The sequence below is a fragment of the Phaethon aethereus genome (assembly GCF_964289735.1).
Source record: "Phaethon aethereus genome assembly, chromosome: 10".
In the NCBI taxonomy this organism is placed as follows: Eukaryota; Metazoa; Chordata; class Aves; order Phaethontiformes; family Phaethontidae; genus Phaethon; species Phaethon aethereus.
The window spans coordinates 617,258-644,699 of record NC_138586.1 but is presented as its reverse complement, the minus strand read 5'-3'; the positions used below and the strand labels follow the sequence as shown (position 1 = coordinate 644,699).

The following is a 27,442-nucleotide window of genomic DNA, read 5'->3' as shown; positions in this document are numbered from 1 at the left end:
AAACAACTGGGAAGGTGTTCTGCTGGCAACGGTTTTTAAAGTAGCTTCCTTCCCGTGCTCCCTCTTTTCATGTGACGTAGCTGGCGCGAGAGCAGTCGTGGCGGGGGCCCTCGTTCCCATTCTTCCCCCGGGCTAACACCTAAATGGGGGCTTGAGGGAAGGAACGGGGCAGCCCATCTTCCTGCCGCTTGTCTCCGCCCCACGCCGGCCGCAGAGCGGTTGTGCAGGGGGTGTCCTGAGCTGCAGGGGAGGGTCTGCCTGTGCCACTGGTTCTCTAGCTAGTGCAGGGTCTGCGTTTGCTCCCTGCCTGTGCCCTCCCCTTGCCTGCCAGGCTGTGGCACACTGCTCGCTCAACTGCTGCTCTGCAGAACCTCAACCCCGATTTGGTGTTGTGTCGTCATGTCCCCGTGTCCCCCCTGCCTTCCCCTGCATTTCTCAGTCATCCTCAACTGGCTTTCAGAACCTGGAACCCTCCCAGGGCTGTGCCAGCTGTGCTGGGACTGGCTGTGCGATGTTGGCCGTGGAGGAGGGAGGAGAGGCCAGGGCCAGGTGGCAGTGGGAGGCCTCTGTGCCGGGGCAGGGCTCCTCTTCCACGGTGATGCTCCCGGTCCTGTGCCTGGCAGCCAGGCTGGGAAGAGCCGCATGTCTGTGGGGTCCCCACAAAGGCCGGCAACGGAGCCCTGGCAGCTCTCCATCCCATGCCATGAGTGCTGGGTACTTCTGTGCCTCCCCACAGACATGCGGCGAGTGGGCGGCAGGTGGAGGGTGTCCTGCCGGAGCATCCCTGCTTGTTTCTCCGTGATGTGCTTGTCTGGCCACGTGAAGTTGCTGCTCCTCCTTCCCTGGCCTCGTGTGCCACCTCGCTTTCGACAGCGGCATGGAGTGGAGCGAAGCGAGGAGCCTTGTCCCTCCGGAGCCTGATGTGTGCCTCCCAACTTGCTCCTCTTCCCTGGCCCCTGGCAGCACTGAGCTGGGCTGTGCCTGGCAGCGGATGAAGTGGTATTAACATGGCAACCGGTGCTGCCCCCTCTCCCATAGTGCCAGGGTCTCCTCTCCTGGGTGAGAGGGCCGAGCTGCCGCCCTGCGCTCTGGCAGCGGGTTCACAGTTGCCCTTCAGCGGCTCCCAGCCTGCCCTTGCCCGGGAAGGAGCCCTGGTCTCCCGCTGCTGGCGGGGCTGGAGCCACCTGGCTCACAGCTACTGCCACCCCGCAGCCAGGCCTGGCTCGTCCCCCAGGGCAGGGGGGGTCCTGGGCCCAGCCCTGGGCTGCTGCACACCCCGCCAGCGGTGGGAGCCACCCCTCCTCTCCCACCAGCCCCAACATGCTACTGACCAAATCTCAAAACACGTTGTGAAAAAGTGTATTTTTTGGGTTTTACTAATCTATTTTCTAAAGTGGTGTGTTGAGCTGCCTGCTGGGGCCGTCACGGATGCTGCCTGCACCTGTGGTTCCTGTCTGCTCTGTTCAGGTCCTCCCTGAAGGAAGTGGGGGTAGGGTGAGGGGTGGGGGTTCTTTTTTTTTTTTTTTCTTCTTTCTTTTTTTTAAATTTAAAACAATGAAGGAAACGTAATTGGTTTGAAAAATGGCTGAGCTGTAGACTCTGCCTCTGTCTGTGCCTCCCCAAGCCAGGTGCCTCTTTCCCCTTCCCTGTGGCTTTCCAGCCTCTACATCTCATGCTTCCAGGGTGTCTTCTCTGCGTTGTCGTGTTTGCATCCTGCTCTCCCCCACGGCAGGTGAGCGGGGTCTCGGGGTGCAGATGCTGAGTGGTGACAGCTCCTGGTGGGCACAGCTGGGGAGCGTCCTGGGCAGCTTTTGGTTACCTGCAGGCATGGTTCTGGTCCCCGGCTCCCTCCACGAGCCTTTCTGGCAGGTTGCAGGCCAGAGCGACATGGACTTGCACGCTTTTATTGGGATTGAGCGCAAAGGAACAAACTGGGTGCCCAAAGGCCAATGCTGCAGCACAGGAGCCGCAGTAGCGAGGGGTGAAGGGCGCTGGCGTAGGCTCCCCCAGCCCGGGACCAGCCTGTCTCTCTGTTAGAGGCAGCCCCATGCTCCCATACGGGTGCCTTCCCTTGCCTGCTCCTGCCCACGCAGGGTGGCTCTGCGGGGCCCTGGCTGGGCTGCTCTCAGCTGGGCTGCTCTCAGCTGGGCTGAACCTCTCCCCCCACAGCCCAAACTTTCCAGCAAACCTTTCCCTGCCCACCTGGCTGTGCGAGGAAGATGCTGGAGAAAGGCAGCATGGGTGTCCTCCCCAGGGGTGAGGAGCTGGGCTCAGTGGGTCCCCTGCGCTCGCTCACCCTGCTACTCAGCATGGTGTTTGCTCCGTCCCTGCCTGCTGCAGACCTCCCTGTCCTGGTAGGCTCCTGCATGCTCAGCCCAGCAGACGAGGACTCTGGGAGCCGCTCTTAAAGCTGTGGATAAAGTGGGGCAAACCCAGGAGAGGCGATCCAGGCCCACGGCATCTCGGCAGGGAGCGCGGTGCCCCAGGGTGCCAGAGCACCCGCATCGGGACAGCGGTGTGAGGCAGCGCAGTGCAAAATGTCCTGGGGGCAGCAAACGGGGCAACCTCGGGGGACCAAGGGCTGAGCTGCCTGCAGTGTCTGCCTGCAGCACCTGCCCGCAGCGCAAGGGGCTGGGGCTCACCCGCTTACCCTGCCAGCAGCCATCCCCTCCAGTCCGGACGCACTGCCAGGCCAGGGCCGGAGCGGGAAGCGGCCATGGGCTGTGCCCGTTGGCAGGGCAGCGCTGGCAGGCAGGGTGGGCTCAGGAGGAGTCTGCCAGGGAGAGAGCCTGCAGCTGCCCCTCGGGACCCCCCATGTCGGCCTCATCCCGGTTGCCGTCTAGGGTCTCAGATCCCTCGAAGCAGCCCGAGTCCCGGGGAATGTCCCCCTTGGGCTCCAAGGGCGAAGGCTGGGCTTCGGAGCTGTCGCCTTCCTCTGGCTCGCTCGCTGCTGGGAGAGACGGGACATGGTGTTAGCGGGCAGCAAGGCCGCTGCCGGGGCTGCCCGGCGCAGGGGCCATGGGCAGTGTGGGGCGTCTCCCCCGGCTCTTACTGTCATAATCCAGGAGCAGCTCGGCGGCCGTGAGCAGCTTGGCGCGGTGCTGGGGGTCCGTGATGTTCAGCTCGTTGAGGTGGGTCTCCCGCAGCTCCTTGAAGTCCTCCAGGGTCTGGTAGCCGTTCAGCAGCAGGGTGGAGGTGTGCTCCTGGGGCAGTGCGATGGAGGGGTGAGCGGAGCACGGCACGGCTCCCCAGGCTCTCCCCACCTGGCCTTCAGTCCTAGCCACGTGGCTCCTGCCCTGGTGCAGGTCCCCGGCGGGCACTTGCCCGAGCATCATCCAGAAAAGCCCCATGTGTCCCCTCTGCCCCCCCAGCGGTGCTCAGATGTGAGGTGGAGGGACCCATGGAGACAGGGTACAGCGAAGGGCTGCTGGGAAGCAGAGGGGAGGGTGGTCCTGCTGCTGGCCCCTGGGCTCGTGCTGGGTACCCCTGTCCCCCCATGCCTTACCTGCAGGTTGATGCGCTCCAGCAGCTCGTGGAGGGTCTTCGGCTTGAGCCTCTTGCTCTTGCAGGAGCCCCGGCTCTTGCGGGCAGGGGCCGTCTCCTCAGGGATGACGTCTACGTAGATGAACTTGAAGGAGCCCACCCTGTTGTTGAGCAGCCCTGTCCAGGTGCCCATGGGCGGCTTCTCAATGATGCCGATGATGTCGCCTTTCTGGGCCGAGGGAGATGGGGGTGGAGGCAGGTGCAGGCTTGGGGGCGGCTGGGGAACCCCCCCTCAGGGGTGTCCCCAGCCACCCTCCCTCCGCAGGGCCTACAGGCCAGTCCTGCCCGTCGCCCCAGCTCTCCCCAGCCCCAGGCTGACTGTGGGGTGGCTCACCCGCAGCTTCAGCGAGTCCTTGTCGTAAGGGCTGGGTGTGAAGTCGGTGTGGACGCGGGCCCGGCCACAGAAGGGGCCGCTGTAGGCTGGACCGCTCTCCTCCGGCCGCAGGCTGTCCCGGTTGCTGCCCCCAGGGCCGGGGCTGGAAATTTCGCTGCCTGTGGAGGGGTGGGAGGTCAGGGTGTGCGCGGCCACGGGGCTGGCAAGGCACCGGCGTCCTGTTGGGGCTGAGCTCACCACTGGACAGCTGGCGGCTGAGGGACGGGTGCCCATCTTCCTCCATCTCCAGGTAAGACAGGGACACCTTTTCGTGGCTCGGCTCCTCTATGCTGCCGGCTGGGGACAGGGGGCACAGGGACCCCTCCTCCTCCACGTCTCCCTGCCGGGGGGACTGGGGTCAGGCCATGGGAGGGGGACCTGCCCCCGCCTGCCCTGGCCCCCCACTCACCTTCCCCTCGGCTAGCGCTTTGACAGCCATCCTGCCCATCTTGCGGTTCATGGTGCGGGAGATGACCGCCCGCCACTTCTTGCCCAGCTTCATCCTGCTGCTCCGTGCAGCATCGTCAGGGCCGGCACCGCTGGACTCATCCTCGGGGATCTGGCAGAGGGATGGAGAGTGACGGCAGAGCCCTGCCCCGGCCCCCCCGGGCAAAACTCAGCTGGGTCACACAGGACTGCAAGACTCCTGGGGCGCGGGACCCCACATCCTGCTGGTGCCATAACCCCTGGCGCTGCCCCAGGGCAGGTGGGCCACCAGTAGAACCAGGAGTTTGGGGAAACAGGCTCTGAAAAGGGCTGTGCCCAGCGGGAAGGTGGTCCCGGGGGAGGGGGACATGGCAGGGGGTGCTGCCGCCGCATGGGGGGCCGGGCACTCACGTTCTCCTCCAGGCTGAACTCCTTCTCGCTCGGTGAGGGGGAGCTGACTTTGGATTTGGCGAAGTCCTTGAAGCTGCTGGAGCGCTGGAGGGAGAGCTGGGGGAGACGGAAAGGTGCGAGGCCTTCTCCCTGTGCCCCCCGCCCCAGCTCCCGCCCTCCCCTCCAGCAGCCGGGCCCCTCGGCAAGCCGGAGCAGCCCCCGGGCGCTGCCGGTGCTTGAGGAGGTTTTTTGGCTGGCACAGCCTCGCCTTTCCTGACCCCCCCCCAAGAGCTGCTCTGTGTTGTGACCCCCCCGGGACCTGGGATGCAGAGACCCGGCGTCGCTCTCGGCGCAGGCGCGGCCGCTTGGCCCAGCAATGCCGGGGCGGGGGCTGCACAGCGCCGTGCCGCTTGGAGAGCCCCTGCTCCAGCAGCTGCTGCGGGCGCTCCGGCACTGAGCCTGGCACCGCCGAGCTGGGAGCAACCCAGGGCCCGCCGCACTGCTGTCACGGCGCGTGGGCTGGGCCCTTGCAGGGAAAACACAGGGGCTCTGCAAGGCAACCCCTCCGCTCCGCGCCTGGGTGGGGGCTTGCTGCCAGCCGGCCCCTGAGCCGGGCATTTTGAGAACGAGAGCCAAGGGGGACCCGCCTCGTGCTCAGTCCTGCTCCCGCGGTGGCCGTGCCATGGGTCAGTCCCTCCCTTCCCTGCGAGCGTCTGACAGCTAAAGGCTATTTTCAGCGGCGGAGAGCACGAATGCTGCCATGCTCAAGCCGCTGCCCTCATGTTCAGCCCCAGGCCTGAAACTTGCCCACGTTTTCTGCCCCCACACATCATCCCACAGCCCCGAGAGCACCTCCCCTGCAGCATCGCCAGCAACCTCAGTCCTGCCTTTGTGCCAAAGCCCCCGAAGCCGGTTTTGGATCTCAGTCCTGCTGCAACCCTCCATCTCTGCCTCTTCCAGTCTTCCCTGTGCCCCCCCAGTCTGCTTCCCCGGCTCTCCTTCCTTCCTCTCCGTCTCCTCAGGCGTCTGTCCCACATGGCCACGCGGTCCCAGGTCTCCCTCATCCCTGGATGCCCAGCACCAGCACTGCCGTGGGAGCTGGCTTACGTACCGGGGCTGGGCGAGCTCGGCTCCAGGCCGCTGGCGTGCTCGGAACGCACACCGCGGCGCTCGGTCTTGCCTCAACTGCAAAAGCAGCAATTTCCTTTCTCGAGTCGCTGCCTGCCCCGGGCTCCTGCTTGCGGTGGAGGCGGCCAAGGCCCTATCCAGCCCCTGCGCAGCCTGGCCCCACTCAGACACGGCCCTGTGCCTTCCCCTCCTCCTTCTCCTTTTTATCGACTCGCCTGAGCATCCTTTATTACTTGTTTTTGCCATTTTCTTGTAGAGGGCTGGCTTGGATGAGGGAGACCCGGCTCCATCCCTGCTGTGGCCTGATTTAGCAGGACCAGCTCAGCTGTGTGGAGGAGGTGCTGGCGGTTTGCCCCACTCTGGCCCCAACACCCCTGAACCCACCAGACCCTGGCGGCTTGAACCCCTCGGGTCTCCTCTGGCACCCTTCAGACCAAACTTCACGCCCTGTGCCCCCCGGCCGCGGGGAGAGCGGCATTGGCCACTGCGCTGGGGCTGGAGGAGCCGGGGGCGCGAGAGCAGCGGTGGAAAGCCGGGCAGCGGGGAGCACGGCGGTGAGAGGGAAGTGAGAGCGGCGGCTGCGGCTGGGCAAGGGCAGGGGATGCCCGCCGGGGCCTGCCGGCCACCTCCGGCACAGGGATGGGGGGCTTCACCCAGATTTCCCCCCGGGAGCTTCCCAGCACAGAGGAGCTGCCACAGCGTGCAGCTCTGCCCTGGGCAGGACCACGGCACCAGGCGCTGTCACCCTGCTCCCCTCGGTGGCGCGCTGCTGCCGAAGCCAGCCCACCAGGGCCCGGCGAGAGTGGAAGTGTCTGCTGGTGTGAGACCTGGCACGGTGGCCGAGGGCTGGCCGTGGCCCCCACCAGTGGCTCCAGGCAGCGTGTGCGTGGCCCTGCTGTGCCGGGGGCTCTCGAGAGGCTGTGGTGCTGGTAACCGGTGCTTCTGGTGGCTGCTAGCACTCGGTGCGGTGCTTCTGAAGGAAGCGGCCAATGCACGTGATGGAGCTGCAGCCTCGCGCTGCCTCGACCGCAGACACCTTGCTGCGCGGGCTGGGCTGCGAGCTGCGCGCCCAGCACTGCAGCCGTTCCCCCCGCCCCGGCAGGAAACGGCAGGCGGCCGCCCACGCTGCGGGGAGCCCGCGGCGAGGGGGAGCCACTGTCCCCCCAGCAGAGCCCCACGGGTCCCACTGGCACCCTGGCTTCCACACATGCTGACCCCGAGGGTCTGGGCTGCAAGCCAGGCTGGGAGCTGGACATGCGACAAGGCCAGGACCATGTACCGGCGAGGCCATGGTGGCCGGCGGTAGCAGGGACTGACTGCCAGCCATGCTGCCCCCAGGCCTCGCAGGGCTCTGCCCCACGGCTGCCCCGGCCCCTGACAGCAGTGCTCCCTGCTCAGCAGCCCCTGGGCAGCCTGGGCTCGGCCGGTGCTGGGTGTGCAGGGACACCCGCGGGCGCCGAGGGCAGCCGGCCGCCACCGGCACTCACCTTCTTGTGTCCCGGCTCCTTCTCACCGGCGTTGGAGGGCTTGCGGCGCAGCATGGTACTGGGGCCCGGTGGCAAGGGTGCAGTGTTCGGGCAGCGCCTGGCACGGCACGTACCGAAGCACCGGCACCGAGGCCGGGAAGCGCACAGGAAGCCGGCGGTCACATGAGAGGTGCTTGCAGTGGCGCGGCTCGGGGTGGCTGGCGGGTGCGCGGGCTGCGGCAGGAGGAAGGAAACCCTCCACGAAGCTGCTGCCCTGCCCCGGGCCCCTGGGGCGGGGATGCCTGCCTGCGCCCTGCCACCCCTCGGCGACGCTGCCGCCCCTCGGTGATGCTGCTGGTGGGCACCGCATCCCGCCCATGCAAAGGATGAAGGTCCCCAACCTCTCCGCCGTGCCCACTCCCCGTGCCTGCTCGCTCTCCCTGCCAGCTCACGACAGCCAAGCCCTCCGTGTGACGCTTGGTCCAGGATGTCCCCTGTGTCCCCTGCACCCGCAGGTCCTCCTGGCTGGGCACCGAGCCCAGGTGGGACGTGCGCATCGGCACCCTGCCGCCGGCACCCACAGGGCAGCGGGGATGGCCGCGGTCTGGCCGGCTGCCCTGCACCTTCATGCTCCCGTTCCTCCGTCTCTTGTCCCAGGAATTAAAATCTGCCCTGAATCTGCCTCCTCGCCGCTGGTGATGACTTGGCCACCCCAGGGCAGGGCAGATGGCACGGGCAGGGTCACACGTGTGGGGCCAGGGGCCGTGAGCGAGGCGGCGGGCAGGCTGGCAGCACACCGGGCTGCCGCAGCAGGGCATAGCAGTGCGCAGGCACCCGCCGGCGTTGCTCATGTTTAATCACAAATGAGCAGACAGAAAACAAAAAAAAAGGAAGCGAGCGGCAGGGAGAAGAAAGGGCTGCGGCAGGGAGGGGGCTGGCCCGGGGCCAGCCGGCGCAGGGTCAGGCCTGCAGCCCGGTGAGCAGCGCGGAGAGGAGGGAGGCGAGGGCCAGCGTGCCCAGGGTGGCGGCGGCGGTGGCGGCGCTGCCCAACGGGAAGGGCTCGGTGCTCCGCTGCAGCCAGCGGTACTCGTCCTCCAGCCGCTGCCGCTGCAGCTCGGGCCCCACGCGCGCCCGGATGGTCTCGTAGTAGGAGTTCAGGTACCGGATCTGCAGCCGGGCACCGCGAGGGGGCTGCGGGGGGGCTGCCCCGGCCGCCTGTGCCCCCTCGCTGCCAGCACCCCCTTGCCCCCCATTGGCCCTCCCCATCCAGCTACCCCACGCCCGATCACTGGCCCCATCTGCAGACCCTGTTGCTCCCCGCCATCCACGCACCCATCCCTGCCCCGGCCCCATTTACCCGCCCCGACCTCATGCCGCAGTCCTACTTTTGCGCTACGTCCACCCCCCGGCTCCCTTCGCTCTCCCCGTACCCCAGCCCCACGCGCTGGCCCCACGTCCCTGCTCTGCCTCCCTGCCTCGAGTACCCCGTACCTGCTCTGGTGACAGGAGGCTGAGGTCGATGAGGTTGCGGTCGTAGGGCACCAGGGACACCACCTCGAAGGTCAGGAAGGGCTTCTCCCCGCTCTGGTGCTGCCACAGAGAGGTGGCATTGGGTGCCCCCAGCCCCGCCCAGGGGTGCCCGCACCCCTGGCTTGATGCAGCCCCCCGGCGCTGTGCCACCCCTGCCAGCCCAGCCCCGTTGCGCTACCTTGGTCTGCGCCTCCACCACGAGGGCAACGTCCTCAATGCGGACGCCGAACTCGCCGTCCCGGTAGTACCCAGGCTCTGGGGGCCGGGAAGGCGTCTGGTGAGTCCCGAGCCCCAGCAACTCCCCCAGCCCACCCCACCCCAGAGGGACTGGATCTGGCCCCTGAGTGGGGCCGAGAGCTGAATGCCTCCTCCCCTGGCCGGACTCTGCCAGTCAGGGACATCCCAGAGAGCCCAAGGCACCGGCCGGCGTGGTGGGCGCACGTACCGATGGAGGTGAACATGCCGGCTGCCAGCGGCACGTTGTTAGACTGGAAGCCCACGGGCCCTGCAGGGGACATGGGGTGGGTTACAGCTCCTGGGGACGATGTGTGCTGCGGGGACACCCTGACAAGGACCAAGTTGGCACATTGGCAAGAACCACGTGGCCACCCCGGCAAGAACCACGTGGCCATCCCGGCAAGGACCACGTGGCCACCCTGGCAAGGACTGCAGGCCACCCCAGCAAGGACCATGGAGCCACCCTGGCAAGAACCATGGGGAGCCCTGGCAAGGACCGTGGCACCTCCTCGGCAAGGACTGCAGGGCCACCCCGGCAAGGACCGCAGCACCCTGCAGGTGGGGGACACCCGCCCGCAGCAAGCAGCTCAGCTGGGTTATGAGAGGCCCCAGATGAGCCCCTGTCCTCGTCCCTGTCCCCCGCAGCTCAGCCCAGGTCCCCAGCGCTGGTGCCGGTGCCGCAGCACCTACACTCGTGGACTGAGAGGAAGTTGCCGATGCCATGGCCGGTCCCGTGGCCGTAGTTGAGCCCCACGTCCCAGAGTGCCCGGCGGGCGAAGGACTCCACTGCTCTCCCTGGGGAATGACGAGGTGGGATGGGCGCCAGTGAGCCGGTGAGGGCCCCCCCTCCCTCCTCCTCCCCACGCCCAGGGGGTCCAGGCAGAGCCGAGGTGCCTGACGCCTGGCTCAGCACCCACCTGCCGTGTTGGGTGGGAAGACGAGGCGGGACAGGTCGATGTTGCCCATCAGCACACGGGTGTAGGCTTCCTAAGAGGGGCATGGCGGGGGGGCTGAGCGTGGCGGTGCCCGGACGCCCCCCCGGGTGTATCCAGCCCTGGCTGGGACCTTGGTGCTGGGCACCGCAGGGGGGTGCTGGGCGTCGCAGAGGGATGCTGGGCACCCCAGGGGGGTGCTGGCTGGCAGGGGAGGTGGTGGTACCTTCTGGAGTGGGGTCGGCGCACCCCAGTGCACCGTCCGCGTGATGTCTGTCGTCCCGTCCCTGCAAAGCGGGGGCATGAACGGGGGCGATGCAGCCCCAGCGCTGGCTTTGGGGGCCCCTGCCACCAGCCTGCGCTGGGGGCGTGGGGAGGGGATGGGGGGCTGTGCGGTGCGGCGCGGGGGTCTGCGTTAAGGGCTACGCACAGATATTGCCCTCCGGTGTCCGAAAGGTACATCTCATCCACAGACAGCTTCCGGCTGCTCCCGTTGGTGGGGCTGCGAGGGGAGGGGGGTCAGAGCCCGCTCCCAGCCTCCGGCTGCCCACTCCCCACTGCCACTGCCGGCCCTGGCACCCCCGGCCGCGGCCGGGGCCGAGCCATACCTGTAGTGGGCCAGCGCCGCGTTGAGCCCGCTGGCGGAGATGGACTGGAAGCTGGGCCCACGGCTGTGCTCCTGCGCCCTGGAAGGCAGCAGGGAGGGAGATGCTGGGGGTCCCCGGCTGCCCTGCACCAGGCGGGGAGGGGGCCGCAGCAGCGGCACTGACCGGCGGAGCGCGTCGATGTGCTGTGCCCCCGAAAACTCGTCCACCTGCCCCTGCGGCACCATCTTCTCCAGCCACAGCAGGTACTGGATGACAGCCACCGCGTCCCGAACCTGGGGTGGCCCAGCGGCATCAGGGGAGGGGGGCGTCAGCACTCCACATCCCCCAGCTGCCCCCCGCGTCTGCTCGGGGCTGCGGGGACGGGGACAGCCCTCACATGAGCGGCTCGCAGCAGGTCCTGCTCCTTGGCGTTTTTCACAGCCTTGGCCAGCATGACCGGGGAGTAGCTGTCCTCCAGCAGCTTCTCCTGCAAGGGCAGGCCGGGGGTGGCACGGCCGGGCACGGCCACTCACCCCCTCCTGCCCCAGGGACGGCCGCGGCACGTCCCCGCGCCCGCGGCTCGGCGGCACGGGGCCGTCCCCGAGGCCGGGCTCGGCGGCGCGGGTGTCGGCGCCGGCACGCGGCGGTGCCCCACCTGGGGGATGACGCCGTAGAGGCCGTAGGTGGTGTACTCGGTGCCCAGCCAGATGGTGACGTCGCCCTGGGCGTAGCGGCGGAGGTGGGCGCGTGCCTGCCCGTACTCCTGCAGCTCCACGCACAGCGGCCCCGGGCAGCCTGCCCGCAGGGACTGCCGCGCCGCCGCCGCCAGCCGCGCCTCATCCACGAACAGGCTGGGGAAGGATGCGGGGTGGGGCGGGCGCAGCCGTGGCGTTGGCCTGCTGCCTTTGGTCCCCCCGAGCCCGGCCGTGTGGGGCGCGCCGGCGGAGAGGAGGGGGCTGGGGGCTGGTTCGGGGGCTCCGAGGGGATGCTGGGCTGGGAGCGGGGGTCGGCCTCAGGCTGTGCTGGGAGGGAGGGGGCTGGACCTGGGAAAGATGTGGGGCTTGGAGGGGACACAGAATGGGGCTGGGCGCTGCAGGACGCGGTGAGCTCCGGGGAAGGGGGCAGCTGGGCCAGGGGAGGGTCCCATGGGTGCTGGCCCTGGAAAGGAAGGGGGTGGGTGCCGAGCCCCGTCCGTGCCCCGTGCCCGCAGGGAGGCGCTGCCCACCTTATGGTGGTGTTGGTCAGCAGCGTGTAGGAGTAGAAGACGGGATTGTACGGGATGTCGTCTCCGCGGAGATTGAAGAGCCCTGCCGGGAACGAGACCTCCGAGCCTGCGCCCGCCAGCTGCCCGCCCATCCCCAGGGCTGGGAGCCCACGGCACCCACCACGGCACCCACACAGCACCCACACAGCACCCACACAGCACCCACACGGCACCCACCACGGCACCCACCACGGCACCGCGGCTACTCACAGGCCGTCTCCTCCAGCCCAGACAGCAGCACGGCCGTGGGGCGTCGAATGTGCTGCTCCATCTGCTGCCGGATCCCGGACACCTTCTCCTGCCAGCTGCTCCCTGGGGGGGAGCGAGCGGCTGGCCTAGCTCGGGGACCACCACGACCCCCCCGGGCTGGGGGCTGCCGCGGGCGAGCATCCTCCCGGCAGCCTCAGGGAGGAGGGTGGTCGTACCTGTGAATGCCGCCGGGAGGCTGTAGATCTCGCTGGAGGCTGGAGGGGGTCTCTGGTCACCCCACACTTGATCCACGAGGTTGGTCTCGATGGGCAGCAGGGTCCTGCCCGAGCCGTGCAGAGCCCGGCTGTAGCTGTTCCAGGTGTCTGGGGCGGGGGAAGAAGCCCATGGTTGGGGGCACCTGGTAAATCCACACCCGGGACCTGCCCTCATGTCGGGCAGGGTCACCCCATGTGAGGGCCAGCCCTACCAATGGAGAAGAGGAAGGGATCCAAGCTGACATTCCCCCCCACAGGAACCGCCTCCAAGATCCACAGCCCGACGGACTCGATCCAGGCTGCAGGAGAGAGCTGGGTGGTACTGCGAGGACGAGCCGCATCCCGGCCCACGCCGAGCCCAGATGAGGCTGGGGCTGGGAGGGTCCTGGGGGCGGGGGGACGCAGCAGCCCCCCTGCTTGCCCCTCACTGACTTGTCCTCTGCAGCTCCCAGTTGCAGTCCAGCTGCCGCTCTGCCTGGGTCCAGTAGCGGCTGTCGGTCCACAGGGCAGCCTTGTTCTGCGTCACCACGCCGGTGCCTGGGACAGGAGTGGGGGCTCAGGCGTCGCCTCTCCTCCCTCTCCAGGCAGCCGGTGGGGACCCCAGGGACCCCCAGCCCCACCGCCTGTGTGGAGTGGGACCGTGCCCTGTCCTGAGGATCCCCAAGGATGAGGACCAGCAGGCGGCCGGGTGCTGGCCCCCCGAGCAGGGACCCCAGGGCAGCGAGGATGCTCTCACCTGCAGAGCCAGTGAAGCCGGTCAGCCAGCCCAGCCGGGAATCCCGCTCAGCGATGTACTCACTCTGGAGCCGGGGACGGAGCCGTGAGAGGCGGCCGTGGGCACCGACCGGGGCGCCAGTCCCCGGGGGCGCAGGCAGGCTGCTGCCTTACCATGTGGGCGTCCGTGGAGGGCACGATGTAGGCGTGGACGCCGTGAGCTCGCATGATGTCCCGCAGAGCGGCCAGCCGCCCCGTTGTGTTGGTGGCCGTAGGGGGCAGGTACTGGTGGCACAAGGGGACACGTGCTGGGGACACCAGCTGCAGGGGTGGGGCTGGGGGTGACCCCAGGCTAGGCGTCCCGGGGACAGGGAGGGCTGGGCACGGCGGGGCTCACCGGTGGGTCCGTGGAGCAGTCCCGGACGTCGCTCCTGGCGGAGGCAGCCTGCGGCAGCCAGCCTGCGGCACAGCCTGGGGGCGCGGGGACACCCTGGAGCCTCAGGCTGCAGCCGGGGGTCCTGCCAGCCCCTTGCTCTGGCCCAGAGCCAGCGCCGGGGCAGCTGTGACCCTCGTCCCCAGGCCCAAACACTGAGCCAGCCCAGTTTTGGTTTTTTTTTTGCAAAAAACAGTGTTTCTAGCCCTGGGAATAGTGGATGAAAACTGACGCTGTCACCCAGCTCGAGGAAGTGAATGCTCCTGGGCACGGCAGCGCCCACGGCATGCCTGGGGACAGGCCCGGGGGTGCAGCGGGATCAGCCAGTGCCCACCATGCCCAGGAGCTGGGGAGGGGGGTGGCAGGAGCCAGCCCTGAGCATCCCTGGTGCTGGGGCTGCTGGAGGACGTGGCCGGCAGCCAGCGATGTGCCCCGGCAGGACCTGGCCTCTCCCGGTGCTGCTCTGCTCCTGGTGCCACCGCCGGCACCGCCCTTCCCCGAGCTCTCCACCAGCGTCACCACTGCAGTCTGCGGGCAGGGACCCGGTTCTTCGTCTCGGGCCAAGGGCACCAGGCTCAGGTCCACGGGGCAATGGGGGAAGGGGTCCCCCTTGGCACGGTGTGGCCTTGGGCACCTGGTCTCTATGCCCCTGGGAGCTGCCCCTACCCGTCACCTCCCCAGAGCTTGTCCCTGGGGTCGGGCAGGCAGGATTAGCCCCTCTCCGCAGCCTGGCCCCCTGCCCTAGGGCAGCGGGGCTGGGGCAGCAGCACAGCCCTGGCTCCCTAAGGGCAAACCCACCCCCCTTCACCCAAAGTTGTGGTTCGGAGAGCTGCAAAACACCCCTACGTCCTCGGCGCTGGGACCAGCCTGGTTCCCGGGGAGTCCCAGGATGCGTCGTCGCCTGGCGAGCCCACCCCGCCTCCCCGCCCAGCCCCTCCGACGTACCGTGGAGCAGGAGCACCCAGGCTGCGATCCAGTGCGGGGGGTGCATGGCTGCCCTGGGGGTGCCCAGCAGGACGGGGAGCGGAGGGGAGGTTTCCCTGGGGCCTCGGGTGACGGGTCCCTCCTCCTGCGCCTTTGCCCCAGGGGCAGAGGGATGCTGGATGGGAGGGCCAAGGCCTGGAGCAGATACCGGGGGGATTGTTGTCCTGTGCGCGGAAAGAAAATCCTGCCGCTAAATAAAAGCAAACAGCAAAATCAGCACAAAGTCCAAAGATCCTCCCGGAGCAGAGGGGAGGCTGTGCCAGCACAGCCTGGCACGTCCCAGCTGCGGCGTGCTCTGCTCCCCTCTGTCCCTGGGGAAACCTCTGTCCCCTGGAGCCAGCGAGACCTGACCTGGGGGCCCCTGGGGTGAGGGCACCCCGGGGGGGCCATGCTGCCGGGGCCAGCCGGCTCCCTGCGCCAGCCCTCCTCCTGCAGCGGGACGCGGAGCAGTGCCGAGCATCCTCCTGGGCACGGCCGTGGCGGTCCCCACCCCAGCGCCCAGTGGCACCCCCGAGGCTGGGACTGGCAGAGGGCAGGGGTGGGGCGGGGGGGGTCTCCAGTAGCAATTGCTGAACATCACGGCTGTCATGGGGGGCACAAATGCCCTTCCCTAGGGCCCTAACTGCGTGAGCAGGGCTGAGAGCTGGCTGTCGGCATGGGCAGCCGGAGCACCGACGAGACACCCGCCGCAGTCTTTGGCTCCTGCAGATGGCTGTGTGCCGGTAACGCACGATTTTGCATCCCCTGGCCACGGCTGGGCCCCTAATTTTTTTTACATGCTGTTCTTCCACCGCGGCTCTAGTAACAGGACCGGCAAGCTCACGCCAGCAGGCTTTTTACCGCAGGGAAAAGCCGGTCGGCACCGAGGACCACGTCAGCGCCCATACCGCTCTCACCTCCGTGCCTTTCTGCGGGGCGCCGGCCTGGCTGCTCCGCGCTGAAACCTCCGCACCCCTTTGGTGGTGAGGCCACGCGCGGCGTCCCACGGAGGACGGGAAGGAGCCGACCACCCTCGGCTCTGAGCTCCCTGGGGCTGCCCGTGGGCAGTGCCAGGGCCAAGGGGGGCAAGATGGGAGAGGGCGAAGGGACAGCGTGGGCAGCAGCGCCGTGCACCGTGCTCACCGATGCCTCTCGTCTCGCGGGTCCCACACGCCTGCAGACGCTTTGGGCTGCGTGAGAGGCGGTGGCGCGGGAAAACCCCAAGTGCTCTGGGGAGGTGACGGGGCTCGCTGGGTCTCCCTGGCCTGAGGGAGGCTGGAGGGCACCCAAAATCCTGTCACGGACCCCCCATGGACTGCAGAAGGAGCAGAGGCCGATGCTGCTGCCGCTCCTGCCTGCTCTGCCCAGCCCCTGCCCGCAGGTAGGGGCAGAGCTGGGGAGGGGTCATGGAGGAGCACGGGGACCCTGCAAGGACACGAAGACGGTGCCTGGAAGGGGTGTGGAGGGATGGGGCCACAGCGCGCGTGGTGTGGGCATCCCGGCCTTTCGCCAGTGCCATTATATGGAAAAGGGACCAGGCTTCGGGGCGACGGAGCTGAACGTCTGACCCTGCCTCTCGTGTGTGGGTTTCTGGGGAGCAGGAATATGGGTAAGGCCCTGACGGTAAACACGGGGTAACTTCAGCGCTGGTGAGAGCACGTGGTCCTGCTAATGGAGGAATAGGAATAATAAATTCGCAGTGCATTAGTGGGCAGGGTTGGAAACGCTGGCAAAGGCGACAACGGCAATGTTTTAGCATCGAGCAGCCTTACGCGATCGGAGATACGTCTGGCAGCAGCACGTGGAGGGAGGGGAGCGCGGTGGTGGCGAGCAGACTGAGCTATGCCGGGCAGGCAGGGTACCAGCCCCTGCCCACACCCCGGGCACAGGGCTTGGGGGCCAGCGGCCACCTCCGGGGGCTGCGCCGGGACCCGCTTTCTGCCGGAGGAGCCCTCCGGGATGTGCCCTTTGTCCTGGCAAGCCCGGGAGCTCCGGACCGCCACGGCATCCGCGTTGCTAAAAAGCTCATTACGTTAGTCATAACGAGCCTTGACCCCAAGGCCTGTCGCTTTTATTGCACACATATTTCCTCTAACTGGTTTAATGACTTCTCCGTGGTTATTGAAGAGAAAGGCTGGCTGAAGGACAGGCAGCAGCGGTGTCCATCCACGGGTCAGACGCGGACTTTCAGGGCGGCTGGCGCGGCGCGGCCCGGCCACACGGCAGCACTAAGGGCGGCGGCACGGGCTGCTGCTCCAGGCGCTGGGATTTGGGGTGACCAGTCTTGTCCCCCAGCGCGGAGAAGCTCACAGTGCCGGGACAGCAAGGACGGGGGGAGCTGTGGCCCCTTGGCCACCCTCTCGTCCCAACCTCGTCCCCCCACGCTGCAGCCCTGCTTCTGCTGGCGTGAGCCCGCGGTCAGCTCTGGGCGCCAGCGCAGCGGCTGGGCCGCAGGGTGATCGTCCGGCTGTGCCGTTGCGGGGGCTGCCAGCTCCGTGCAGCGGCTGTCCGGCTGTGTCACCGCAGGGACTGTCCGGCTGTGTCACCGGGATCCTGCTCACCACGAGGTGGCACCAGGACCGCGCTGTGGAGCCACACAGACCCCTGTCCCCGTGTCCCTCTGCCCTGTCCCCTGTCCCCTGCCCACCTGCCCGGTCCTGCCACAGCTCAGGTGCAGCGGCAGGGTCCGGCAGCAGCAAAGCTGAGTGGTCCCGCCACCTCCACCTCGTCCCTGCCTGCGGGCAGGCTGAGGCCTGGCACACTCGTGTCACGAATGGTCTCAGGCTGCCTGTGCCTGGCGTCACCGTTGGACCCCGCTCGGAGGAGCCCAGGAGGGGGGCGGTGGGGAATCCCCAGCACGGGCAGCACAGGGGCAGGGACAGGAGGGCAGGGGACACAGGGTGACACCAAAGCTGCCTGTAATTGTTATGGCAACCGAAGTTTCTCAAGGATGTGTGATGCTGTTGCCATGGTGACAGTCAGCAGCGGTTTGCTACCATCCTGTTAATTAGTGAAACGTGCTAATGATGCTTCCATCCTCCCTGCCCGGTCCCTGCCCAGTGCCAGGGTGGGGGCTGCACCCACAGGGGTGCCCAGGCCCCCTGTCCCCGCCGCCCCGCCTGCCGGCCGCCCCTCACCGCACAGCTGCACACCCGGTCCCGTGGGGTCCCCACGGCGACAAGGGTGGCCCCCCACCCCCTTATTCCCAACCTCCAAGCTCGACTCTGCGATGCCATCCCCGACACCCCTGCCACATCCCAGGGACGGGGCCGAGGCTGGCCTATCCCGTCCCCACGGGTACAGCGTCAGCGGGAGCCCTGAGGCTGCGCAGCCCTCCTCCTCCTCCTCGCCCCGCGTGGGGGGTGGCACCCGCCGTCCCTGGGGACCCCGGGGCCGCGTGCCGCTGCGAGCAAGCCAGCGTCAACAGGACGAAGCTCATCGGCCGCCGCGCGTCCGGTGGGGCCCTTCCCTCCCGCGGGAGGTTTCCTCGAAGACGAGCTGGAGGAAGGCTTTGGGGGGACATCCTCCCTTTGTGGGCTATTGTTGGCCTTCCGTCACCTGCGGAGGCCGTGGGGTGACTCAGGCCGGGGTGACGCGCCCGGCAAACAGGACGCGGGTCGGGGAGGGAGGGTGTGCGGGCCGCAGGAATGCGGAAGCGAGCGGTGGCACGGGGATGCTGCGACGATCCCTTGCGAAGGCAGGGCCTGCCTGCCCCTGCCTGCCCCGAAGCCCGGCAGGCGGTGCGTGCCCGGGGGGTGGGCGTGGGGGTCCCCGCTGCACCCCAGAGCCTGGCAGCTGGCCTGCAGGGGTGGGGCTCCGCTGCTGGACCCCGGTGAGCGGGGCCCCCCCCGAAGGAGCACCCCCCTTTGGGGGCGCGCGACCCTACACTGCGGGGGCTGCAGGCGAACCTGCCCAGAGCCCTCGGGCGGGCTGCGGGGCGCGGAGGGGCACAACCAGCAGGACTGGAACAGGCGCAGAGGGTGGGACGTGGTCCCCAGGCACCCCCTGAGCCCCTCCTCGCACCCCACACCCCCCATTACAGCCCCCGCTGTACACACTGCCAGGGTGCTGGCCAGGCAGGGCCACCCCTCGCTCGCCCCGCCGGTAGGTGCTGTCCCAGGCTGCGGTTGTACTTGTCACCCGCTTTCTGCAGGGGCGATACCTGGTACCCTGTGGCGGGCCGACCCCGGCTGGAGGCCAGGTGCCCCCCGAGGCCGCCCGATCGCTCCCCTCCTCAGCTGGGCAGGGGAGAGAAATACAGCGAAAGGGTGGAGGTGAGGGCAGGGAGGGATCGCTCCCCGGTGACCGTCACAGGCCACGCAGGCTCGACAGGGGGAAACTAGTTTATTACCAATCAAATCAGAGTAGGATAATGAGAAAATAAACCCCAAATCTTCAAACACCTTCCCTCCCACCCCTCCCCTCTTCCTGCGCTCACCTTCGCTCCCCAATTCTCCCCCTCCAACCCCAAGCTGCGCAGGGGGACGGGGAATGGGGGCTGCGGTCAGTTCATCACACCTGGTCTCTGCCGCTCCTTCCTCCTCGGGGGGAGGACTCCTCACCCTCTGCCCTGCTCCAGCCTGGGGTCCCTCCCATGGAGTCACAGCCTCCTTCGGGCATCCCCCTGCTCCGGCGTGGGGCCCTCCCTGGGTGCGGGTGCAGATCTGCTCCCCCGTGGAGCTCCATGGCCGCAGGGGCACAGCCGGCCTCCCCGGGGGCTTCCCCGGGGGCTGCCGGCGACCCTCTGCTCCGGCGCCTGGAGCCCTCCTGCCCCGGCTGCTCCTCTCACATATTCTCATGCCTCACTCCGGCAGCAGTTGCACAGTTTTTGCTTCCCCTTCTTCACTCTGCTCTCCCAGAGGCGCTGCCGCTGTCGCCGATGGGCTCAGCCTTGGCCAGCGCCGGGTCCGGTTTGGAGCTGTCTGGCACTGGCTCTGTCAGACACGGGGGAAGCTTCTGGCAGCTTCTCACAGAAGCCGCCCCTGCAGCCCCCCCGCTACCAAAACCTTTGCCATGCAAAGCCGGTACATAGCTGTACCTACAGCCCGTCCTCAGCCACCCGCTCAGGGGACCCCCGTGCCCGGACTGGGAGGGCCTGCGGCTTTCTGACTGTTGGCTTGCAGAGCCCTGTTTGTGTCCTTGGTGTGCCGCGGCTGTCACCGCGTCAGTCCTTGGCACATGTGGTTTCACAGTGTGCCCTGTCTGCCCCCTCCTCAGCTGCCACCTCCCAGCCCCACATTCCCGAGGGGCAGCATGGGCAGAGGAGGGGGGAGGGGAGTCCGGCAGCCCTCACCCCAGGATACTGGGGAGGCGAGTGTGACAAACAGGGTTGGGCCTCCCCAAACACTCCTGCGAGGTCTGCGGGGGCTGAAGGGTGATGTCCTGGTACGGTGCGTGGTTGCCGTGGCCTCCCCGGCAGCACCCGGCTACAGGCAAGGGGGTCCCTAGGCTGCAGGAGGCTTCAGCTCTGCCTTTGTCACCCGCCACGACACCGTGCCAGCGGCGGTACCTGCACACGCGGGTCAATGAGGGGCTCTGTCGGTGCTCAGCCAGCACCCAGGCCACGCAGGACAGGCACCCGCAGCCCGCACGTCTGTGCAGGGGGGGCCCAGGGTGCTTTAGCCCCCGTCCTGGCCCGTGCAGCGCAGAGCTGGGGGCTGCAGTGCCCATCCTGCAGCGGCGGTCTGTCCCCCCTCCCCGCACAGGCAGCGGCACCCTCGCTGTGCCCCCCAGCAGACGGGGGGGCTTCGTGCCCCCCGGGCAGTGGCTGGATGACCTGGGGGGCAGCAGGGTGAGGGGGGCTGCAGGCAGACCCCCTGCGGGCACTGCCCGGCTGGGGGGTTGGTGGGCATGGGAGGGTGGCAGGGTGGCCTCCTGCCCCCTTGGGTGCCAGGGGAAGGGGGGTGGGCTGGAAGGGGCGGCCTGAGACAGGCGAGGTGGAGGCTCCCAGGGTCCCAGGGCCAGGCTGGGGGGGTCCCAGCGCGCTGGGGCTCGGGCCGGGCGGGGGGGATGCCCGGGAGGGGGTGCAGGCGGGGGGCTGTCCCGGGAGGGGGGAGGACGCGGGGGCGGGGCGGTGGGCGGACACCCCCGGGGGCCCGGCTGCCACATGACCGGGCGGCGGCGGGGCCGGGCCGGGCTCTCACCGCCTACAAATGCGGCTCCCCCGCAGCGGGGCTGCCGCCGCCCCCGCCGCCCCCCGGCATGGCCGCGCCGCGCTGGCTCCTGGCGCTGCTGCTGCTCTTCTCGCTCGCCCTGGCCGCCGCGGGTGAGTGCCGGGACCCTCGGGCGGGGGGCGAGCGCGGCCCCGCGCCGCGCTGGGGACCCCCCTCCCCGACACACACCCCCTTCCTCCGGTCCGGCATCGTTCCGTTGCCCGGGCTGGCGGCGGGGAGGATGGTGGGGACCGTGCCCGGGTGACCGTGGGCAGGGTGGGCTGAGCGCGGCGGGGGGGGCCGGCATCCCCTGCCCGTGCCGGCCGGGAGCCGTTGCCGCCAGGCTGGGGAGGACAAAGCGCTTTTCATGGTGCCAACAACCCCCCCCCGTCCGTCCGGGCAGCACAACAGCCGGGCCGGGGCCCCGGAGCCGCCGCTGCCACCGGCTGCGGGGCGCGACCCGCCCGGTCCCGCGGGTGACAGCCCAGGGCACCGCCGGGACGCCACCCGTGGGAGCCACGGCCCCGCCACGCTGCCCACGGCGGGTCTCTGCCCCCCCTCCCCCGGGTGGCATCCCAGTCCCGGCTCCGCAGGGGTGCCGGGTGCGGGGCCGGGGCTGGCGCCGGAGCCTCGGCCGGGGGTGCGGGCTGCAGGGACAGGGCACTGCCCGGGGCCCCGAGGGGCCCTGCCGGTGGCGGCGGCCGCGCTGGGCGCAGGTGGCCCGGGCGCGGGAAGCGCTCGGCGGGCGAACGGCTGCTGCGGGGGGCGGCTCGGGCGGCGGGAGGTGCGGGCGAGCCCCACGGCATCCCCGTCCTCGTCCCGCCGGCGGGGGGGCACCCGGCTAACGCTCTTCCTGCGTCCCCAGGGCCGCCGGGGCAGGCGCCGGACGGGAGGGGTGCGGCGAGCGGCCTCAGCCGAACCCCGGGGCGGCCGCGAGCGGCGCGGCGTGGGGCCGGGCCCCGGCCGGGCGGCTGGCGGCGGTACCGGCGGCCCCGGCCCCGGCTCTCCCACAAGGGCCCCATGCCCTTCTGAGGCAGGTGAGGAGCAGCGGGGCGTGGGGGGGGGGACGAGGGGACATGCGTGACGCTGCCGGGAGGGAGCTCACGCGTTCCTGGTTGACTCTTGCTGCAGGGTTGCCACCAGCCTTCCAGGGACGCGGCTCCCACCGCCCGCTCTGTGTCCTGTCCTGCTCTGCTCGTCTCCCGGCCCCGGGCCTGGGGTCCCACTCGTGAGCTGTCGGCTGGCGTCGCCTCCTCCCTGCGGCTGTCCCTGCCGGCCCTGGCAGCGTGTCTGGCACCGTGGGTGCCTCCTGCCGCCCCTCACTGCCTCCTGGGGCTGGCTGGGAGCCGGCCGCCCAGGTAGCTGGTGATGGGGCTGGGTGCTGCCGTGGTGCCCCTGTCCCCCGCGGTGGGTGCGGGGCTGCCCTGGGCATCGGCCTCCAGCACCCGTGGGCTTTGCGCAAAGCACTTTGTCAGGTGGAGGAGCTGCTCCGCAGGGGCCTGCAAGCTCCCTCGGGGCTGCTGCCCCGTCCCTGCCAGTCACCCGCGTGCCGGGGGAGCACACAGCTTGTGCGAGGAGCGTCTCTTACTCCCATGGTGCTAATCCCATGCCTTGGGTGAGCTGCCCTCCCCTCCCCAGCGAGCATGAGGTTGCTGCTGGCAGACCCACCTCCTGGGGACCCTTGAGGTGCCCGCCCAGGACACAGTGTGGGGCTCTGGGCCCCTCTGCCTGCTCCACGCCATGGGACAGCAGGAGAATGGGGGAGCATTGGAGTGTCTGTGTCAAACACAGACATTGCAAAAGGGGGGCCCTCACTCTGAGTGCTGCCGGGTCCTGTTGACCACGTTTCTCATGTCTGTAAAGATTTATTCTATGTAAATACATCTTTATAATAAAGAGTTATGATGACAGTAAGCCCTGTTTTTGCAGGTGTGGGCATGGGTTGCTCTCCTGCCGGTGGGGAGGGCTCCCAGGTGCCCTCTGCTCCCTCCTGGCACTGCCCGGTGGCACGGGAGGCCAAGGCAGCCCCTTTCCCAGCTCTGTGCTGGCAGAGAAGATGCCCAGCGAAGAAAGAAACAAGCTGTAGGGCTGCTGGCCTGTACAGCTGGGGAGGAGGCTGGGAAAACAGAGGAGGTCAGCATCCCCCAGGCTTGTGGGAGGGCTGGGTGATGGCGGAGGGGATGCTGGTCCCATCTGGGGCAGTGTGGGGTGAGTGGCTGGGGCTGGGACCCTTGGGCTGTGCAGCAAAGACCCTGGCTGGAAATGCTGTCCTGAGCCTCCCTGCCTTTATCTCCTTCCGGGGTTTATTTTTCTGCTCACCTGAATTCCCCTCCATGGTGGGCATCAGCTGCGTGATGAAGGGCCGAGCAGGAATAACGGCTGTAAAAGCGGGGAGCAAGGCTGGGACGGGCGCTGCTGCCGAGGGGCCATACGGGGATGCCTCATGCCCAGAGGAGGGGATGTGGTCCAGCCCATCCTGCTCGCTGTCCCCCAGGCGCCAACAGTTCCTGGGTCTGGGGCCTCAAGCAGCTGGTTAGCTGCAGCCTTAGCTGGGATAACGGCTTTTGTAAGGTGGTTTCTATAGGGAGGTGTGGGTGTGTGGGTGCTGCTGCCCTGCTCCCGCAACGCTGCTGTCACTTTGGTTCCCAGTGTCTGCGTGAAGGCGAGGGTGCAGCACCCGTGTCCGGCAGCATGGTGCCAGGGCAGGGAGGAGGGTTTGTGCCTGGCCCGGCCCCGGCAGGGGAGGATGAGGTCGGTGGGGCAGGGAGGGACCGTGCGGCGGCTGCTGGAGCTGTCTCTGCCTGCGGCTGAGCGCCTCGCTGGGCTGCTCCAGCCCCCGGTGAAGGGCAGGCAGCCGCCCCAGTGCTGCGGGATGGTGGCCCAGTCCTGCACACCTCTCTCTCACTGATCCTATTCGACTCTGCTGCCTTCAGGCAGCCCCAGCGGCTGCCGGATCCCCCCTGTCCCCTCAGCCTGACCCCACCAGCCCTGGGCAGCAGTCCCCACCGCCCCACGCATGGGAACGGCTGCCTGGTACCTGGCACCTCCATCCCTGGCATCCCCCGCTCTGCTGCCCCCACCCTGGTGTCCCCGTCCCCTGTGAGCAGGACCCATGCAGGGGGGCAGTGTGTCGGGGCTCAGCAGACTGAGGGTCCCTGTAGGACCTTGCAGGTGGGTGGGGGCTGAACAAAAGGATGGGAGCCCCTGGGACAGGAGCTCCCCCAGCTGGGACCCCCAAGCGAGGCAGTGCCCGTGTGGGGCCCCCAAGCCCCATATTGTTTGCAGGAGGCCTCCCACAAGCGACATTCCCAGGCGGAGGGCAGCTCAGCCCCGGCACGGCGGGGGGCTGCGGGCAGGGGGGTGCAGCAGCCGTGGGGGCAGCGGTGGGGAGGGGGTTAACAGGGCCACTGAGGAGCGGAAAGGCTGCAGCTGCGGGGCTGGGAGCAGAGCCTGGGGGAAGCAGGGCTGGGCCCAGCTGGCCTCCATTAGCTCATCCTCCGGGACTGGGGAGGGATGTGCTCCCCGGCCACGCGCCAGCGCGCTCCCGCCACGCCGCCCACCCACGCCCGCCGTGGCAGCCGGCCGGCCCGCGTGCCGCTGGGGAGCCGCGGGCTGTGCCCCCGCAGCGGGACAGGGTGGGTGGGCAAGGGTTGCCAGCTTGCCGGCCGGTCCCGTCCTGGCCCTTGCGTGGTGGTTTCCAGCCCCATCAGCCGTGGGGCCAGCGGTGGCGTCACCAGCAGTGCTGCGGTGGGGGAGGACGTGGTGTGGTGGGACAGCCCCCCCCGGTTGACCCCAGCTCCTGCTCTGGCTGGCCCGTGGTGGCGGGGGGGTACCACTCCTCCACTGCCATCCGACGATGCTGCTGCTACTGGTTTGTACTGGGAGAGCTCTCCCTCTGCACCTTCAACCCGCCCCACCAGCTGCAGGCAGCCAGCACTCCACCCAGGAGCTCCCGCAGGGGGGGTGCCTGCCTGCCTGGGTGCAGGCAGGACAGGCAGCTGGAGCTCACCCGGAGCAGACTGCTGCAGCCTGTGCCGCGCAAGGCAGCAATGCCCCACGGTCCGGCCGGGCATCGCCCCACCCTGAGGGCTTGGGCTGTGGCCAGGGGATGCACAGCTGAGCCCTGACCCCAGCCCTCCTGCGCCACCCTGGAAGGGGGAGGCCAGGGAGGACCCCCCGGTTGGGCTGTGGCCAGCCAGTGCCGGAGGAAAAGGCTCCTGGGCCAGGAGACCTAAGGAATCTCTGGCTTTTCCTGGCCTGGCCGGCTGCCCACAGGCAGGTGGGAGGCTGCTGGGCCCTGCCACGTTCCCCACGCGCTGCGTGCCATGGCAGTGGCCTTGCACGCGGCAGGGAGCTGTGGCAGCACGGGCACTGGGGCACCAGGGCAGTGCCGGGGACAGGGGCACGGGCAGAGCAGGCGCAGAGAGGGACTGCTGGAGCAGCATCTCCAGCGCAGCAGCAGTGGCTGCTGCAAGTACTGCCGGGGGGCTGAAACCGGGTGGCTGCAAGGTCTCCGGCGAGTGCGTACAGGCAGCCCCCTCCCCAGGCAGCTGCCTGGGTGCTGTCCCTGGGTGCGTGGGCAGGTGCAGGGCCCGGCGTGGCAAGGATGGGGTGCTCTGCTGGGCCCCGGCTCACTGGGTAGAGAAGCGAGGGTGCTGGGTGCGTGGGGGAGAGGGGCTGGGGATGGGCCCCCCCCTTGGGGGCCTCCGGCTGCACCCAGGGGGACGGGCAGGGCTCTCCGCCCCACCTGGGGCTGGCACTGGCCATCCAGGGTGCACACAGGACAACGGCTGTGCCAAAATAGCAGGCTGAGCCCGACCGCTGGTGGCAGGCGCACACTGCTGGGATGCCACCGGCCACGCCAGGCCCACCACACAGGCATCACCAGCATCCGTCAGTCCCGCCGACAGCCATGGCAGGCTGACAGGCAGACGTGGGCCCCCCACCTCCACACAGGGCGCAGAGCGGCGCACCAACAGCCTCCAAGGTCCCCCAAAGACCCCCGTGCCCCTGGCTGGGCCTGGAGGATGGGCAGGCCCAACCTTCAGCCCCATCCCCAGGGAGCGTCAGGGCTTCACGCTTGCTCCGGCATTTCCGCCGGCAGTGGCAGGAATGTGGTGGCTGCATGAACAATGCCGGCACCTTGTGCCGGTCCCCTCCGTGACGGTGCTGGGAGCAGCTGCCCAGGCATAGCCCTGCTCTCAAGGAGCCATCAGGAAGCAGATGGAGATGACACCGGCGGCCGTTTCCTGCGGCAGGACGCGCTGGCTTTCTCCGGCACTGCTCCAGTTGCCGCGCCAGCGGGGCCGGAGGGACCTGGAGCCCGTGGGCAGTGCTGCTCGCGCCTGCAGAAGCCCTGTGCCACATGCTGGCACCAGCCCCCTGTCACAGGCACTCTCCCCCGGCCCTGCTCTCTGCCGACTCGCCCGGCTGCACCATCTCGCGTGTGGCGTGTGCCAGGCTGCACCAGGGAAGGGGCAGCCGGCACTGGGCTGCGCGCTGCCTGCGTGTCAGGAGCCTGCGAGCTGCTGCCCAGCAGCAGGAGCTAAACCAGCAGGAACCAGGGCAATAGCAGCCTCTGCCACTGTCCCCCGGCTCTGCTGTCCCGGTGGTGCTGGCAGGAGAGCCCGAGGAAGGGCTCAGCCACTTCTGGAAGGCTCCAGCCCCCCTAGACAGAGCCCCGGAGCCCTGGGCAGAGAGGACGGCGGAGCCAAGCCGCAGCTCTGCATCACGGGATGCTGCGGCCCAGCAGCAGCCACCCCCAGGCCGTGCAGCGCGGAGCTACGTGAGGGACGGCAGGCTCGGTGCGAGAACCCAGCGCAGCCCCGCAAAACCTTGCACAACGGAGGTTTATTTGGAACGAACAGTTTCCCAATAAATTATGTAATTTAAAAACTTTGAAGAGGAAAGGAAAAAAAAAAAAAAGGAGCCACAAGGTAGGGGAGCCCCCAGCAGCTCAGCCACTGCACAGGGATCATGGAGCCACACACAGACACCCGTGGGCTGAGCACAGGCACCAACTCGTGGGGGCTCTGGGACTGCAGAGCTCCCCCCAGCCCTGTCTCTGGCAGCAGAGGCCACACAGTCCCTGGCCTGAGCAGGCAGCACTCTGCTTAGCACCCATCTGTTAGCATCCAGGGCTGTCCCGCCTCAGCTGTGTGTGACCCCAGCATCAGCAGAACACCCCCACGTGCCCCCAGCCGCTCCTCTGGGCCCTGAGGTGGATTTCTGGCTCATTGCCCCCTTACCAGCTTCCCCCAGCCTGTACCCTCCGGTAGCACCTCAGGCAGGAGGGGGAGGACGGCATTGATGCTGCAAGCCCCAGGGGAGGGATGAGAGCTGCGTCCTGCTGCAGGCCACGCACAGGGACAGCCTGGAAGAAGCCAAGTGCAGCTCCCTACCCTACCTGACCCAGGCCCCCCAAGTCACACTCAGCCCCCGTGCCACAGAAGGAAGCTGGGGGGCAGGGGAAGGGGGAGGGAGAGCAAGGCCCAAGTGACAGGGCCGGGAGCTGTGTGCCAGATCCTCACACTCCAGAATGGAGGGGAGAGGACAAGGCCCCGCTCCAGGGAAGAGGCTGAATGTCCAGTTAACCCTCGCGGGACAGCCACGGTCCAGCTTTCATAGCACAGCGATGGGGCAGCAGTGTTGGCTTGGGCTGCTGCATGGCAGAGGGTGGCACATGCCCAGAACTAGCCTGGGGCAGAGCCCAGGGCTCTTGCCCGTACAGTCAGCACCCACGCCACGCACCCGCAGGGACACAAGCCAGGCGTGCCACAGCATTCCTGGAGCACCGGCAGTCTCCACCCTTGCCCGCAACAGCTCCAGGGAGATGGGGGT

The 27,442-nt window shown here is 68.7% G+C and overlaps 3 protein-coding genes across 3 annotated transcripts; 1 reads left to right on the top strand and 2 right to left on the bottom strand.

The window, feature by feature from the left end:
- Positions 1-2,307: 2,307 nt before the first annotated feature.
- On the bottom strand, positions 2,308-7,401 carry SASH3 (SAM and SH3 domain containing 3; the record flags this gene model as incomplete). Its single annotated transcript, XM_082004306.1, has 8 exons — positions 2,308-2,950; positions 3,053-3,203; positions 3,506-3,712; positions 3,878-4,035; positions 4,115-4,256; positions 4,326-4,475; positions 4,754-4,849; positions 7,348-7,401. 8 exons carry the CDS (start codon positions 7,399-7,401, stop codon positions 2,763-2,765), a joined length of 1,146 nt encoding a protein of 381 aa, XP_081860432.1. The 3' UTR covers positions 2,308-2,762.
- A 743-nt stretch (positions 7,402-8,144) lies between these two features.
- On the bottom strand, positions 8,145-14,478 carry XPNPEP2 (X-prolyl aminopeptidase 2; the record flags this gene model as incomplete). The annotated part of the gene is made up of 21 exons (XM_082004128.1): positions 8,145-8,493; positions 8,818-8,916; positions 9,035-9,111; positions 9,302-9,361; positions 9,784-9,888; positions 10,011-10,080; positions 10,252-10,312; positions 10,456-10,527; positions 10,634-10,711; positions 10,796-10,905; positions 11,010-11,099; positions 11,268-11,463; positions 11,838-11,919; positions 12,087-12,188; positions 12,302-12,448; positions 12,553-12,639; positions 12,773-12,877; positions 13,077-13,140; positions 13,229-13,339; positions 13,452-13,525; positions 14,433-14,478. 21 exons carry the CDS (start codon positions 14,476-14,478, stop codon positions 8,287-8,289), a joined length of 2,043 nt encoding a protein of 680 aa, XP_081860254.1. The 3' UTR covers positions 8,145-8,286.
- A 6,078-nt stretch (positions 14,479-20,556) lies between these two features.
- APLN (apelin) lies at positions 20,557-21,634 on the top strand (the record flags this gene model as incomplete). The annotated part of the gene is given in 4 exon segments (XM_082004156.1): positions 20,557-20,635; positions 20,638-20,846; positions 21,006-21,111; positions 21,468-21,634. Coding segments are annotated over 4 exon segments (561 nt in total).
- Positions 21,635-27,442: the final 5,808 nt, after the last annotated feature.